Source organism: Octopus bimaculoides, chromosome 4, assembly GCF_001194135.2.
Source record: "Octopus bimaculoides isolate UCB-OBI-ISO-001 chromosome 4, ASM119413v2, whole genome shotgun sequence".
In the NCBI taxonomy this organism is placed as follows: Eukaryota; Metazoa; Mollusca; class Cephalopoda; order Octopoda; family Octopodidae; genus Octopus; species Octopus bimaculoides.
This window is the reverse complement of record NC_068984.1, coordinates 57,894,923-57,912,648: the sequence shown is the minus strand read 5'-3', so window position 1 is coordinate 57,912,648 and position 17,726 is coordinate 57,894,923. Positions and strand designations below refer to the sequence as shown.

Below are 17,726 nucleotides of genomic sequence, written 5' to 3'. Positions count from 1 at the left end.
TCAAAAACATGGAGACTAGGTATCAAGACTGGTGGAACACCATTATGGTGCTGTCTACTGCTGGTCACTGCGAAGAGACTGTCATGATGCAATTTATTCACATAAAGTAGCAAAGAGAAAGTTCATTCCTTGAGTAGCTGAAACTCCAGTTTGATAGAAATATCTTTTCTAAGATGCATAATTAAACATTTTGTGTAATATATTTGTTAAACAATAAAAAGTACTATTTGGTTTGCATTGGTTTCTTATTCCAGCATTGCATTTAATGGAAAAATTGACATTTTTTGGTAAAAATATGAATTCCTGTTTAACAAAAATTTGATGTGATAGAAAATTTCTGAGGGCATTTCTGAACCCAGCGTTATAAAATTAGGTAAGACTAATTGTAAAAAGCAAGACACCTAAAACTTTTTTCAAAAATATTCTCCAGTGAAATTAAAGATTAATTTCAAAAGCATTAAATTGTGTAAATATTTTTTATTTCATTATAGTTAAAAAGTACAAAAATAGTTCTCAATGAAATGACTCTACATTGTAGTAGTAAATGAGAATTCTTCACAATTTATAATTTTAATTTTTTTTCTCATGGAATGTTGTTATTTTGCTTGAGCTAATTAAACAGGGAAGAGAAATATATTTTAAAGAAAGCATAATTTCAGCTTATGAATTAGTTTTATTAATTTCTAAATTACATATTAAAATTATTTAAAAAATAGAAGCTTCTCAAAATTAATTAAATTTTTTTTTTTTTTTTCAAAACAATGTAGAAGTTATACAAATACAAGAAAAATTATTTTGGAAAACACCTTAGGAAAATTAAGCTGAAATCACAATGTCTTTTACAAATAAATTTAAACTGTTGATAAATCAAATAATTATTTGATGCATAAAAAAGAGAAAGGTCTATCCAAACCCACTACAAAAATTGAATATTAGGTTTTTGAAAGATCTGAAAGTTTTAAGCAAAACACGTGAAACTTTGTTCAAGAATATATTAACAGATTTTAATTTGATAAAATTGCAAAAAATCTTTTTTATAAACAGGATTTTATAAAATTAGAAAATGTTGCACAAATCAAAATTAAACTAGAATTTACAGCAGCTATATTAAAGATATTTAATGCCAATAAGCATACCTCAAAAGTAATTTTCATATGAAAAAGAAAATTATATATATTTGTTGCATTATGACGAAAAAAATCTCTATACAGTAGCAATGCACCACATCAACTTTTGAGCAGCCAAGTTTATTTTAGTTCAATTCCTTTTAAACTAGAAATTCATAATTGTTAATCCATATTTTAATGGCTACTTATTGATAGTTGAACACAAAGCTAAAAAAAATTAGATATATCAAGAAATATGGTTAAAAATTATATTCAAATATTAACAGGAAATTATTCTATTTTATAAAGATCACTCGTTGACCTTTCCTACAATGTGATCTACTTTTATGATTAAAAGAAAAACACAAAATTGCAATGCAATATTGACATCTGAAGAGGAATATTGACTTGATAACCAAACATTAAACCCTTTTGAAGTGAATATTTTCTTCAGACTGAAGTTTAAAATCATGTAGAGTAACATTTTCCTCAAGGGAAACATATATCCATTTGTTATGTAATCCTCCTCATACAATTCATATTCTAAATTACAAAATTAATGAGGTGAAACGAACATGTACATAGATTCTGAGTCTGAAGAATCACAAGTTTACAATACATCCAGTAGCACTATGTTGTGCTCTTTAAAAGACATAGCAGCAGACAAGATGAGAAGATTGTTTAAACACAACCAAGAGATGTATGAATATATGTGCGGCTTTAACTGATACATTTTGCTAAAGTTAATGTGTCTGATTTTTTAAAAAATGGAAAAATGTACTGCATATATGTACTAGAGTTTTATTAATTTATTGGAACCTAAAGCATCTTTCTCTTGCTATTCTGAGTTTCTCATTTCCATTTTTACACAAACACACACATGCATAATGTGAGCCTCCTAATTTTATTTATTTTACTAAACTATGTCCAGAACTTAAGAAGATTGATTATTGAGCATTTAACGAATTAAATAATTGTATTTACTGGATAGAAAATGAATTGATATTGTTGCTATTTGTGAATCACATTTAAGCCTAGAATAGTATACTGACGACTGACAAGCACTTATTAGTTCATGGGGTTTACAAAAAGCTTTCCAAATTTATTTCAAACTAGCAAAGATACCCGGCATTGCTCGGGATTAAAATGGCATAGTTTTTCATTGTTTACTTGTCTCAGTCATGTGACTGCAGTAATGCTGGAGCACCACCTTTAGTCAAACAAATCAACCCTAGGATTCATTCTTTGTAAGCCTAGTATTTATTCTATCAGTGTCTTTTGCCGAACCGTTAATTTATGGGGACGTAACCATAGCAACAACGGTTGTCAAGTGATGGTGAGGGTACACACACACACACACACACACACACACACACACACACAAATATACACATATATACAACAGTCTTCTTTCAGTTTCCCTGTATGAAATCCACTCACAAGGCTTTGGTCGGCATGAGGTTATAGTGTCTATATATATATATATGTATAGATATACATATATATATATCATCATCATCATCATTTAACGTCCGTGTTCCAAAAACCATTTGGCATACAAGAGAAACAATAATCTCTTACATATAAAAATATTCAAAACAAATTTATTTAAACAAAAGCTGACTGAACCCTTGTAACTGAATTTGGTAGGCAGAAGTTCCTATCATATGTGTACATATGTGTGAAAGTGCAACAGAAAGAAGGGAAAAATGTAAGACTATTTCAATTTGTCTGTATATTGGACATATGTTCTTCTTAATTAACTGAATATGAAAATAGTATGTGTATTCACACATACATAATATACCTTTCCCTCAATTGAAAAAACTAAAAGAATATAATCAAGATACACAGAAACAACCCTACAACTTTAAACAAAAATGTTTTATCAAAATGGAAATTAAATATATTTTGACTAGTAGTTTGTTCATTTAAATATAAAACCTAAAAATGTAGGGAAAGTGTGAAGTTAGGATAGTCATGCTTTTTTTTCAAAATCATATCTATCTTAATTTTTCCAAAGGTGAAATAAGTGTGGTGATTTCAATCAGAAACTAAAATCAAATTGTGAATCTAATCTGCCAAAAAAATGACGTTATGAATGGAGACATGCATATTTCAAAATCAGCATGTTTCTACTATGTATATACTTGGACAATACTGCTTTCTTACAAAGCATTTTTATTAGGTGAAATTACATGGAAAAATATTTTTTATCTGGACCTTTATCATAGAAATTTATTTCCAACATTTCCCTCTGCTTTACACAAGTACACATGCATACACACACATCACATTAATAAATTTGAGCAATAAATAAGACAGTATCAGTTTTTTTCATATGCTCAGGCTCTTGTTATGAATTACCTGATAGAGAAAGCCTGCTTGTCAGAGCTATGTGACAAAGGAGTGTGCATCTCTACTTCAATTCTTTATTGAATAGAGAAAGAGAAATAATACCTCTGTTTTTTGAAAGCCATGGGTATCTTTCTCATGCCTGTGTAAAAGCAACTACAAAAAGAAGTGGGAAAAACAGAAACTGAAGCAGAAGGTAAGACACAAGAGGAGCTGTTCCCACCCCTAAGGAGTTATTGAATTTTACAGTGAACAGTAAAGAGAATATTACTTGGAACAGTATCAGGAAAGCTGAAAAGACAGACTTTTGGTAAAGATCACATTATCAGTCTATGAATGTTTGAGAGATTATGTCCCAGAGAATAAAGTTTTTCATGACTTAGCTGGCTAAAAAAATACTCACAGGCACTTTTGGATCAAGGATCACAAGGATCAAACCTGGCTTTGATCAAACCTACATAGTAGCTTCTTATTTTTTGTGTGTACAGGTTGCCCTTTTTGTCTTTTTGCTTTGAATTATACCTTTTTTTTAATTATACCTCTGTGTTATGTCATCATCTGACTATTATTATTATTATTATTACTATTATTTGTTATTTACTAGCTGGATCTGGAGGAAGGGGTAGTGTCTGTAGCCTTGCAATCCCTCCTAGACTAGCAAGATTGATACCATTAATGTTCCCTCTGAACCTTTGTAAATTAACACCTGCAGGAAAGCTATGAGCAGGAAAAAAAATTTCAGAGGATCAACATTTTGGAAAGAAATGACTGGCTATAGTAATTTGTGCTGGACCTGGTCGGGTTGGACATAAGAAGGGTGATGAGAATGGGAGAGATGAGTAGGGCTGGAATGCTTAAGTAGAGCTGGCATGAGTCCAGCCAATTCCAATGAGCAGAAACCATTATAGTAGCAGTAGAAAAAGCAGAGAGTAAAGATAGCACACTTCTGAGATAGAAACTGGAGAGTGTTTATGAATGAATTAATGATAATCAGTTGGGTGGCCCTTTGACTCTTTTCTGGATGCTGCATTGGATATGTGCATGTGTGTGTGTGTATAGCAGCAATACCATCCCAATGTGAGAGCAATGCTCCATTGTGGACCTTAGCAAAAGTTGTTTTTCTTCCTGCTAGAAATTATTGCATTAAAGACATTATTTCTATCAAAATTAAACTATAATTTCAACATATATAATGCTCAATTAATATTGCCACAGTTTATTCAGAAATTGTGACTGTATTGATTATCCAAACAAGATAGAAAGAAACATTATTTTACTTTTAACAAATAGTGTTCTCAAGCAAAAAAAAAGTTTTAATTTGTTTTTCATGTTAAAGTGCTTATTAAATCACTCCAAATTTACAGATTATAATTTGCTTAATTTTAGTATTAAATAAAATTAAGCATTTGAAAATGGATTCTTAAATAATACTGTTGAATTCTTTGAAGATCACTAGTTATGTTAATATGTGTAATTTATTTTAATGTGAAAAAATTATTATTCAAATGTTGTTTGTATATTTGTACCAAATCTTACACAATTATAATAGTTAAAAAGAAATATGTTCATTTGACTGAGACTGGTTTCTTATATGAGACAGTTGAATCTTTTGGAGGTTACCAACACTGTTGAATCTCTTGGTGATTTACAACTTTTTATGGTGGAAAGTTATTATTTCAAATTTTGTTAGCATATTTGTACTAAATCTTAAGTAACTATAATGACTGGAAAGGAAAATGTTCATATTACTGAAAGAAAAATATGCTTGAATTTACAACATGTGTCTACTGTGTAAGTGTAAAGGTTACAATATTTATTAATATCAAACAACCTGAGATAAATATTTGATGGTTCAGTCAGATTCAGCTGAATCAAAGGCTATTATAAATAAAACCTAAAAAATATATTTACAATTCTTCAAATACTATTCATGTTTTTTTTTTTTTTAGTCTGGTAAATAGTGCGAATATCAAGTTCATCAATAACAGCTACACGTTTGTTGTCTTCCATTTTTAAAATATAAGGCTGTTCACCAAGTGCTAGCTCATGAGGAATGTTTACTCTCAAAGATATATGTGATGTCTCTTCATGTTGTACACTTTCTAAAGTATCACAATCATGCAAGCTATTTATTTCCATGACAACTTCATGCCGAAGGTCAACAATATCAAAACGGTAACAACTAGCTGAACCAGGAGTAACTCGAGCCCTCTTCTTAAACTCAGGAACATTTTTCCCAAGATGTTGGCCTGAAATTTGAAGATCTCCATTTACACCAATAAAAAAACGAATGCCACTAATTTTTTCATAGTCTGAATAAGAAAAACTACGAAAAAATATGCTTAAGCCTGTCTGCCCATTAATAGCTTCTTGATTTTTACGATTAAGGAAATGAACTCTTCCTTTCAAATGAAGAGTTTCAACAGACTTAAGTTTAGAAATGCTTACAATATAGACAGCTGGACTCTTTAAAACTAGTGATTCTGAACTAGGTAGAATAGAATTCTCTTCAATATATAATCCCATTTTTACCCAAGCATATGGATTGAATTTTACTTGATCTCTCTCTAAAACAAGTGGATGAACATAGTTTTTAGAAAAATGTCTATAACGCTTCAGATGGCTGCTCAAATATTCATCTTGAAAGTCAAAAAAGGCTTTTTCAGGTGGAAAACGGTAAGCTACATACATGACATCTTCTAGAACTGGTTTATCTTCATTATCATTCCACACCAATAATGAAGCTTGAAGCGTATCACACAACCATTTCAGTTGTGGAATTGAGTTCTTGATATAGGCTAGCCGAACAGAGAAGACAAGTGGTTGACTGATTTCCCAGTGTATAATTAAATCATGCATATCAAGTACCATGTCCCAAGTATATCCAGCTTGACTTACATCTGTGTGATAACCAGTTGTCCATCCTAAAGACAAAGTACAAGTGGGGAAAAATGTGCGTACATTACGAAAAAACCGAGTTGCATCAACAGGCAGTCGAGAACTATAAGGGCCTTTTAAGATATCAGCATGCAGCCAAATAGGGATTTTAAGCTGAAATATAAAAAAAGTATTTTAAAATCATAAATTTAATAAAAACAACTAATACATTGGTATTTAGACATGTTTATTATAGACACCACAACATAAACTATAAAAAACATTCTTTTTCCAATTTTAAAAAATATAAAATATTTTTTGAATAATTTGACTCCACTCCAGTATTACATTATCTATTAGAAGGAATATTTGTATATCATATTATATTATGGAATCAGTATGATCACTTATAGTTACAATTTCTTTCAAATGAAAACTGCCTATGTCAAACTTGTTATGAAAGTCTAAACTATTTCTAATTACCCAAGTTATGTGTACAATAAGTTTCATGTAGGTTGTACAATTGAATACCAACAATCACAAGCAGCTAGCTAGAGTTGGATTATGTCTAACTGGCAAAATATTGTCAAGTTTATTTATTTAACAATAAATAGCAGTAAGCAATATAGATAAATTATTTACATTGTGTCAGTGTTTATTTAAATATAGATATGATGACATGTGACCCTTCACATTCAGAAGTTTTATTCAACTGATCTTGCATTGAATTAGTACCCATCTGAAATAGACTCAGTTACAGGCAAGCATGCAATAATATTATCCTGGAAATAAATTGGCTTAATTTCTTTTATTGTTTGGAAACTGCATCTAACACCATATTTGTTTCTGTATTAGTTGTCAAATCATAACCTTTATTAATAAAGTGTAGAATATCATTCAAAGCTTGATGATTAGTTTTGTACTTTGTTCACAATCAGTTTGTATCATTATTTTAGTGATCTGCATAGTAATAATCACAACTGAATTATCACCAGCTTGATATATAAATCTAACTTGTGGTTCATCATTTCAACAACATCACTATCAAACTGGAGTGAGTTTCATCAGACATTGTTACTGGTGATCATATCCAGCTGATGCACTAAGAATCTTCCTGGGTGAGTGATTATCCAGTAACTAAAAGGCATGCAACTTAAGTATGCATTATTGGAAGCTTTACTTAGAAGATATGCTTTTAAATTCAGTTTAACACTAGCAATCATTTTTCAACAATTCTATTTGATTTGGGTGGTATGGAGATATTTTTATAGATTTATATTTGGTCTTATCAAGCTACTACCACAAAATTCACTAGCATTTTCAGATGTTTATTTAAGATGTTTCTAGAGCTTCAATTTCATAAATTAATGTTGAACTATCACTATTCATCACATCCATACTAAGCAAACCATGAATTTTATTTTTGACTTTCAACAATAGCATTCACATACTCTGTAATCAATTTCCATAAAAGTAGCAATTTTTCCAAAAATTTCAGTGAGTTTGAGATCACAAGTCCTTAATTTAGGTTTATTCAAATTCATTCAAAAGTTCAGAGGTATTATAGTCATCTGATTTCAGTTGATAATTTTCATTTGAGTGTTAAAACTCTTGAGTTTCACATTGGTGACTGTATGTTTTTTATGTCAATTTCATAAATTCTTGCAAAATTTTCCTTTTTAATTTTTCAACTTTTTTTACAGAATTATGTATTATTTTAAAGTGATTCAGTATACTTAATACAGTCTTACAAGATACAGGATGGTGTATGCTTATATCCACAAGATCGACACTTATAATCCTTTCTACTATAGGCACAATTTGGGGGAAGAGTAACTACTCAACTACACTGACCCAAGCACACAACTGGTATTTATCATATCAACCCTGAAAGGATGAAAGACAAAGTCAACCTCAGAACATGAAGATGGATGAAATACCACTAAGAATTTTGCTTGGTATGCTAACAATGTTAACACCTTAAAATTGACATTTCTAAGGAGATGTATAATGGTTTCTAGCCACATGTGACACAGTAATATCATCAAAATCATTATTACCTTTTATTCATTCTACTTCTATTATAAAAAGCATTTTAAATTGCTGAATTAATTCAGTACATGCATTATGATTCAGATCACAGACTGAAAATATTTTTCATGCTTTGACACAACACTCAGATAAATGCATGCCATCATATCATCTGTCCCCCATCTTTTAAGTCCAATTTTATCAAATTCACAAAAATGAGCTGACTTACATAATTTTTGAGAATGACCTTGAATAGATTCACTCAGATTTTGATGTAAGAAGAATCTGACCTTTTCAGCAATAATCAATTTCTTTTGAGGTTGGACTGATGGTATTATCATAGATCTTATACTACTAAAATTCATTATTTCAAGTTCCTAAAGTTTCACCTTTACCAAAATTTTTCATATGGTCATCCTACTTGTAGATAAAAAATTTTTTATATTTTTAATCATTAGTACCCAGATTTTTCATTCTTGTTATAATAGTAAAACATTACAGTCAAACTTCTATCATATCTAGGTCATCAAGCAGAAGTTCATTATTATCAACTAGTGTTGCCTTTCTCATGTTGTACAGTTGATGGTTACATTCAGAAGTTTTATTTAGTGATGGACCAGCTTTTATATCACGTATAATCATGCAAAAATCAAGAAATAATATTGGTTTCAAATTTTGGCACAAGGCTAGCAATTTTGAGAGAAGGACTAAGTCAATTACATTGACTACAGTACTCAAATGGTACTTATTTTATCAACCAAAAAAGGATGAAAGGCAAAGTCAATCTTGACAGAATTTGAACTTGGAATGTAAAGCCAGATGAAATGCCGCAAAGCATTTTGCTCAGCATGCTAACAATTCTGCCAGTTTGCTGCCTTAAATCAAAAACTAATATCAACATAACAATTACTTGTGGTTAGAGTAAAGAAGAAAATTGCAAATTTTCTATACTTTGCTTTTATTTATTTTTTTTAATGAAATATACTATTTACTCCAGAATAAATCCAGCACTAGAAAATAACTCTTTGATTCTCACCCTGCCACCACCACCATCACCTTCTCTTGGTGTCCAAAGCTTGTGGTTATATTATTTAATATAAATAAAAGCTTTGTACATAGACGATCAAAAATCAAGACTGAAATCAACAGCAAAGCTGATTAAGTTAATTGGAGAACCTATCCTGCAGCCAAGTACTGTTGATATTTACATTCTGCCTATATGACCAGAAAGTTTGACACAGCGCTCTGTTGATAACAGAACATAAATCATCAACCTTTCAACTGCCAGGCCAACACACTATCAACAAAATTAGTTGTGATTTTACTATATTAAATAATACTATGTGACAAAATTTTAATTTTTTTTTTTTTGTCATTGGTCAGTAAGTGTTATTTCCCATTTGCTTCTATCTACAAATCAAAGGAAATGACTACTATTCCCTTCAAACTTTGCTTTTCTGACCCAGACATCAATTTTTTGAAACTGACATTTCAGACAGATTCAGTGCTGGGCTGCTGAAGTAGAAATATCGTTACAGAAAACATTTTGCTCAGTACCACAGATTTTCTTGCTAGTTGCTTGACCTTGACCTTAACCACTTGAGTATGTCCCTTAGTGGCTGACAATATGTGCATCTCTGATCATGAGCAGAAGTGGGGGAACATCATAGCCATGTGTTGAGAGGAATTCTTTAAGGTTTGAATAAATGTAACAAAAGCAAAGTTTAAAGGAAATATTAGCCATTTTTCATACTTTCTAGGGATAAGCAAATAGGAAATAACAGTTGCTACCCAAGGACAAAAATCGTGTTACACAATATAATTACATAACATTTCATGTTTTATATGAAGACCATCCTTGAATTGTATCACTCAGCTCTATATGTAAACATTAGTAGAAAATTGTGCTAAACTTGGTTATGAATATTCTACAAATATATCTGAATTGATACTTTTAGTTAAGAAAAGGCATGAATTACCCCTGCTTCTCCTACCTGCCCCACCATGTCTTGCTACCTGCCCCACCATGTCATCTCTCTTTCATCCTCTCTCATTATGCCTATCATTTATATCTCATACAAACATGCAAAAATCAAGAAACAATCACAGTTTCAAATTTTGGCACAAGGCCAGCAGTTTTGATGGAGGGACTAAGTCAATTACATTGACTCCAGTACTCAACTGGTACTTATTATATCAAACAAAAAAAGATGAAAGGCAAAGTTGACCTCAGTGGAATTTGAACTTAGAATGTAAAGCCAGATGAAATGTCACTAAACATTTTGCCTGACATGCTAACAGTTCTGCTAGCTTGCTGCCTTAAATCAAAAAAATAATATTAACATAACAATGACATTACAGTTTATTTGTGGTTATTACTATTCTTCTACCCTTCATCACCCCCACTTTTTCTACACTGTCACTCATCCCCTATTTTTCCCTACCTACCCTAACCCATATGTATCATAGATCACCCCTCCCATCCATTATTTTTCCAGTCGCTATATCCATCCCTCAACCCTATTTGATCTCTACAATTAACACATACATTTCCCTAACTTTGCTACTTATCAGCCATCAACTCTTATTCTTCATTCATTATATTCAACACCACCCCTCACCAATTTCCCATCTCTCACTCTCTCAAACACTTTTGCAACCTCAACTCGCCCACACTCCCCTTGAGGATCTACCTGGCACCCCATCCCCACTATTTTTATCTTTCTACTTCTAGCCTGATTACTCTCACTCTGTCTTCTATAATGTGAATTGTCATGTAACCCCTCTACTGCAAGAAGCATGTTTTGTTTTGGTATATTTGCTCATACTTTACCTTCTCATCTCCTAACATAAAGTGGTCTCCCTCTCTACGGTAAACCCACTCAGTCCACAAGGACCTTGGTCTTGCAAGCTGCATGGTAACCTCATTAGAGCTGGTGCCACAAAAAAGCACTCAGTACTCTCTATAAATTGGTTGTCATCAAGAAGGAAATATAACAATAGAAACCATGCCAAAGCAGGCATTAGAGTATATGCAATACTAGGACCTGATGGATCTGGTCAAACCGTTCAACCCATGATAATGATGATTTACTTAAGAGAGAAATTAATCTACTAAGTTTACATTTTTTGATGTTTCTTACTACTCAGATATAGAATAAGATTGTAAAATGATATTAATTTCTGTGAAGACACATGGCTTGGTGGTTAGAGCATAAGCTTACGATCATGAGCTTGTGAGTTCAATTCCTAGACAAGGCTGTGTCTTGAGCAAGATACTTTATTTCACATTGCTCCAGTTCATTCAGCTGTAGAAGTCATATTAGGAGGATAATCAGGTATTTGCAAAAGTGATTCTGCCAGTGTAACTGTTTAGCTCCAGAACAACCCTGATTGTGTAGACCAATAATCAGAATTGTTCTAGTTATGACCATGCAGTCATTTGTAAACATAATGTATCTAGGACTAAATTGTCAGATGCATTTGGCAATTTAATCCTACATATATTAAGTTTAAATGTGTGATTGGGAGAGTAATTTCACTACTAATTACAGCAGGTCTAGCAATCATATAGAGAAGAAGCTCCTTTGTGCTGCTAATATAGATATCAAATGCAAATGGTACTATGAACAAGATCTAACACATATCCTTATTCCTTATTCAAAAGGAGAAAAAGTCCTCATCCTTCATATAAAAGTCTTTTAGAAGAGGAAGTAAAAAAGAAATAACAGACACCTTAAAAGAAGTGAAGACTTGCCGCACAATAAGATTGTCTTGATTGATCCCAAAAGTAGATGTAGGTAAAGTTTGTTGTGACCTAGTCATGATGAAACCACTGAGTAATGGTAAAGGTAAATAGTACCTTAAACTTATTTGTTACAATGAGGACAATAAAACCATATCAAGAAACATTTCTCGTATCTTGATTACAGCCAGCAAGAAAAGGTACTATGCCAATCCTCACCTTCTACAAACATTGACATAAAATCAACTATTTTGAAGATCAACCCAAACTCATGACTGTTAATTCATAGTGACAGTTTCAGTTGTAACATGACTAACCAACATTTTTATCTAATCCATTGAAAATGTCATAACCAGAAGAAATACTTTGTAAAATTGGTCACTTTGATAAGGCTGAATAGATATGTTCAACAAGTGGAACAAAAATAAGAATGCTTATATTCAGTAGATAGAAGACAAAGAAGCAGAATATACTTAGTAAGGGAAATGGATAAAAAACAAAATAAATAAATTTACCTCATTCTTCATTCTTTTCAATAGCTGTAGTGACATCTCAACAGCATCAATAGTTCGAAAGTCTAATTTAATGCCTTTTGTAAACTTCTTCACTTGCTGTAACCACATCTTTAATGTGAATTCATTATCAACTGCAGGTAAATCAGATACAATTGGTGTCATAGCTTGTTTTGACGTTCCTTGTCCTTTTAAGATCACATCTGCTTCAATCATATCATACTTGCCTGCAACAAATATATTTTGAACACTATCACTTTGTAAATACAAACAGAAAATATCACATTCTACAAAAAGGACTGCAAATTTATGAACACTGCCTCTGCCCTCTTGACTAGCTTATAATTTGAAGAAAAGCAGAGCATCCAATAACAATTTTGACTGAGAGAAAACCTCCAATTTTTAATCCATTTCTATGCTTAGTCCTATCTCTTCATTTTCTATCACTTTTGCACCCCATTTCTCCATCTACTTTTTCTCAACATGCTAAATCATTGGTGCTATGTGGAACATCTTTCTCTTTTACATATTTTTAATACACTAACTTTAAGCTCCACATTGTAAGTCAGTTCAATCTCAGAGAAGACTTGGAGTAGTGAAGTTCTTAAAATAGATAATCTTTTACTACCCTCATTTGAATTCAATTCAAACAATTCAAAACAATTCAAACTGAAATTGCACAGAGTTCAGCCTCACATATCAGTAAATTCAATAATAATCTGCAATGACTCAGAGTTTCTCTTTATTTCGATTTTTGAGCATGATCGTTACAAACGTCGCCTTCCTGGCACTTGTGCCAGTGGCATGTGAAAAGACATTCAAGCAAGATCGTAGCCAGTGCCACTGGACTGGCTCCTGTGCAGGTGGCACGTAAAATACACCATTTTGAGCGTGGCCGTTGCCAGTACCGCCTGACTGGCCTTCGTGCCAGTGGCACGTAAAAGCACCCACTACACTCTCGGAGTGGTTAGCATTAGGAATGGCATCCAGCTGTAGAAACTCTGCCAAATCAGGTGTAGCCATCTGGTTCACCAGTCCTCAGTCAAATCTTCCAACCCATGCTAGCATGGAAAGCGGACGTTAAACGATGATGATGAACCTAAACTATCTTTTTTTTAAGTCTTAAGAATATTTTTATTAAAAAAAAACTGATCTTCAGTAATATAATGTAGTTGAAATAAATTCACTGCAACTTGTACTAATATAATTGTAATTACAGCATATATGTACCAGTTAATGCTGCTTTAAGTTTTGCTTGGGTATTTGTTGCTCGTGACCATCTGATTTTGCTACCATCTCTCTCTGCTTCTTCAAAATAATATAATATATTCAATTCTGGTCCAACACGCAATATTGGCAGTCTGTGACGCAGAAAACCAGGAAGAAGTCCTACAAAAAAAGGAAAAATAAAAAATATATTAGCACAGAGACAGAATATAATTTTGCTTTTTTAATATGATAGAGAGTAAAAATTTGTTTTGAAAAATAATCTTAAATTGAAAAAAATTAACTACCAGGTTTTAATTTTTGCCCAAATAAAAATCCCGTCCCACATTAGATAAAAACCTGACAGAAATATTATTTGATGTGATGAGCCTATAGACAGCCAGTCTCAAGCATTTACTGAGCATTTTGTAGATTTTTTAAAGTAAAGCTAATTGCTGTTTTGCACACTCGTTGAATCTGGTCCATATATCTGTCAGGATTTATATGACATAAATCATATTAGAAGGGAAATCGTATAATTGCAAAAGTGATTCTGCCAGTGTTCTTCAGAACAACCTTGATTGTGTAGACTGATAATCAAAATTGTTCAAGTTATGACCATTCAGTCATAGTGGATTTTAAAGTTAGCTAATTCAACAGTCACTTTGATTCCTCATTTTAATTTGTTTATCCTCAGAGGGCAGCCTATTCTACTGATGAGGTCGATGCAGTTACTGTTCATTCTGAACATAAAGGAGAAAAGCAATTTCAGGGAGACGCAGTTTGGGAATCAACTGAGGTCAAAGTGTTAGTCCAAGGTTAGCAGGAATACAACAAAGTAGGGATAACAAGAAAGGGGTGGCAAGTATATTATGTGGGCTTTGACTGTGGCAGTACAAAGCTGGATTGTTCAGAGATCAAGGAACTACTGTAGTAATGGAAGAAGAGATTGAGGGAAGAGAAAGTGTGTAGATGGGCCAATATTTTGGGGAGCTAGTAGATTGATGAAGCCAGTTACTTAGAAGCTTTATTAGTGGAAATAAACAAATGACATCAATTTACAAAATGAATAAATAAAAACAGTTTAGATTTGTTAAAACTTAATTTTATATTCCACAAATGTGTATTTTATTGAGCCACCAAGTTGGGAAATAATTATCATGGTCTAAGAAGTTGATAGTTTTTGTAAGATCAAATTGATTTGAGTAAAGTTTTAACTAAACATTTGCTGATTATCAGTTTGAGTTGATTGTTGTCAAGTCAAGCATGATCAACCAAATAAATTTCCGTCATGAAAAGTTCTATTTTTTGAATAGCCAGGGGCTATATTATCCAGTGCGTCCTTCAGTTTTAAGACGGTAGAGGGGCAATTCGAAAGAGATGACTGCTATTTCTTACAGGTCGGGCAACCATGTATAAGTTATCTCGTTGGTTCATAATTGTGAAAAGTGATCTCGATTTGAAATATTCGGTACTACTAAAGCAGCACCGTCCCGAACGCGCAGTGGCGCGTCCGCGCTAGCTAGTCGTGAGTGGTCGATCCTAACCCTAACCCTAAACACGTATTCATTTGCACACGCGGTTAGGGATAGGGTTAGGGTTAGGGATAGGGTTAGGGATAGGGATAGGGTTAGGGTTAGGGTTAGGGTTAGGATCGACCACTCACGACTAGCTAGCGCGGACGTGCCACTGCGCGTTCGGGACCGTGCTGCTTTAGTAGTACCGAAATATTCTCTATCTAAAGCCTGCTCATAAAGTTGCCCGCACTTTTTAGAACTGAAATAGTTTAAGTTGCCAACAAATGTAGTGCATATATATTTTCATCGTGGGTTTAAAGGTAGAGACAAAAGTTATAGTTGAAAATGCCAGAAGCTAACAAATTCGAAGTGCAATTACAGAGTTTGACGGACAGGTAGCGTTCTTTATCCATTTCCTTATGGTAATAGACTACGATGTTAAAAAAGCCAACAAAGAATAGAATGGAGCAAAGAATTTCTGGCTGGCATTGTACAATCATTTTGAAAAAAGAAAAAAAGATCCTGATGATTACGAAGCTTTGCACAAACCCTAGACTAATTTTTTTTACCTTTTTCAAAATGTAATTTAATACTAATGATGATGTTGGTTTACTGTGAATTACATTAATTAATGTAAATGACATTTCGTTATATTAAGGAGATCTTTTATAAGTAATTGTAGTAAAATTATGAAAATTATGAGAACTGAAATAGTTTTAATATCAAAACTAATTGTAATTGATAGATGAGCAACATGTTCAACATGAGAGGCTACTATGTAGTCGTTCGACTTTCTAGAAATAGCAATCAAATCTTCCTTAAACCGCAGCCTACTATCTTAAAAATGAACACATTGAACAGTGTGATCCTATTAATACCTTCTAAGAAAGACGGGGTGTTCACGGTTAGAATAGTTTTGATCATAGTTCCGCTCGGACGGAGCTAAGTGGGACTAAATATCTCATACGTAAACATGCACACTACGTACGTGTGATATGTATGTTTTTGATCAAGTGGATCAACTGGTTAATTAGTTATATTTCCTTAACATTAACAACACAAAAAGCTATATTTACCTCCATTAACAGAGATCCATATGATAAGTAATATCAAAAATAAAAGAAACCGCACTAATACAGACTTCTTGAAGTATCTTTGACCTAGCAACTGTGAAATTTTCGTTTGCAAAATATCAGTCGCCATCTTTACACCTGAGTTGTAATTATTTGATTTTCAGTTCACGATTAACACTAGGAATGGCATTATCTAAAAATATGCATAAAATTCTAAACAATCAGTAATTTTAGTTTCCAGGTAAGTCATAAATACGTCGCTAAATGAAGCAGATGGAAATATTAATTTCTGCTGTAAATGAATCTTGGTAATTATCTCCCTTACATATTTTAAACTTTCAAGCAGGTGATTTTTATTTTTAACTTTCGTTTCTTTATTTTGTTCCTTTTAATTTTCTTTTCACCCCAAAATAGTGATATGATTAAGGATAACTAGTTCGGGTGTTATATTACAATACAGATGTTTCTATTTATATCCACTAATTTACGACGTTGTACTTCTGATGAATGTTATTACAATACACGAGCTTCCTATCCAAGAGGAGATTTGTTTCTCATCTGTATTGAAGGTCACACTTATTTCAAGGGCATTAAATAACGTAATATTAGAGAAATTACCCAAACAGTAAACGGAAAGTGAGCCCGAATCCAAGCTAAACTACAGCTAATTTTTACTTTAAAACTGTTATTTGAAAGGTGAACATTGATCATCAAAGTTTCTTTAATTGTCAGAATCTCTTAAGGACAACATTCAGCATTTTGATATAAGCATCTGTAAGACTCTGTTGTTTGAAGATATGCAAAAATATATTCATAAAGCTTCTATGATGATTTCTTCGTTTTGTCGTAATTAGAATTGCCTACTGCATTTAGAACATGGGTTTTGTTAAATATTTGTACTCTATGGGTAGAAATGTAAAGTTAATGATATAAAAAGTTGAGTGAAAATGAAAGTGAATGTAATGCGGAGTTAAAAACTGTAAAAGCTATTTTCCACGAAGGCACATTGTCACAGATTTTGGAGTGGATATTGTAGGAAAATGTGATTTGCACTTGCTGGGTGCTTCACAATTCCATGCATAGTTCATGGAAGGAAAAAGTGAGGACGGGATCTCTTTCAACAAATAACAATGATAATCTATTTTGTCTGAATAAACATCTCATCTTTGGACATCAGTGGCCTGAATGCCTTGGTGTGGAAGCAGCAGGGTTGGTAGTTAGACACAACACAAAAATACAAAGGCATTTTCACAGACTCGCAACGTCGCTCACCATCAGAATTCCAGCTCCACAGAGCTGGTCTC

At 32.5% G+C, this 17,726-nt stretch overlaps 1 protein-coding gene across 1 annotated transcript; it reads right to left on the bottom strand.

Annotated features, from left to right (window-relative positions):
• Positions 1 to 462: 462 nt before the first annotated feature.
• Positions 463 to 16,752, bottom strand: LOC106874707 (protein FAM151A). The gene is made up of 4 exons (XM_014922527.2): positions 16,426 to 16,752; positions 13,857 to 14,015; positions 12,630 to 12,853; positions 463 to 6,512 (listed from the first exon to the last, which is right to left on the bottom strand). Exons 1-4 carry the CDS (start codon positions 16,550 to 16,552, stop codon positions 5,379 to 5,381), a joined length of 1,644 nt encoding a protein of 547 aa, XP_014778013.1. The 5' UTR covers positions 16,553 to 16,752; the 3' UTR covers positions 463 to 5,378.
• Positions 16,753 to 17,726: the final 974 nt, after the last annotated feature.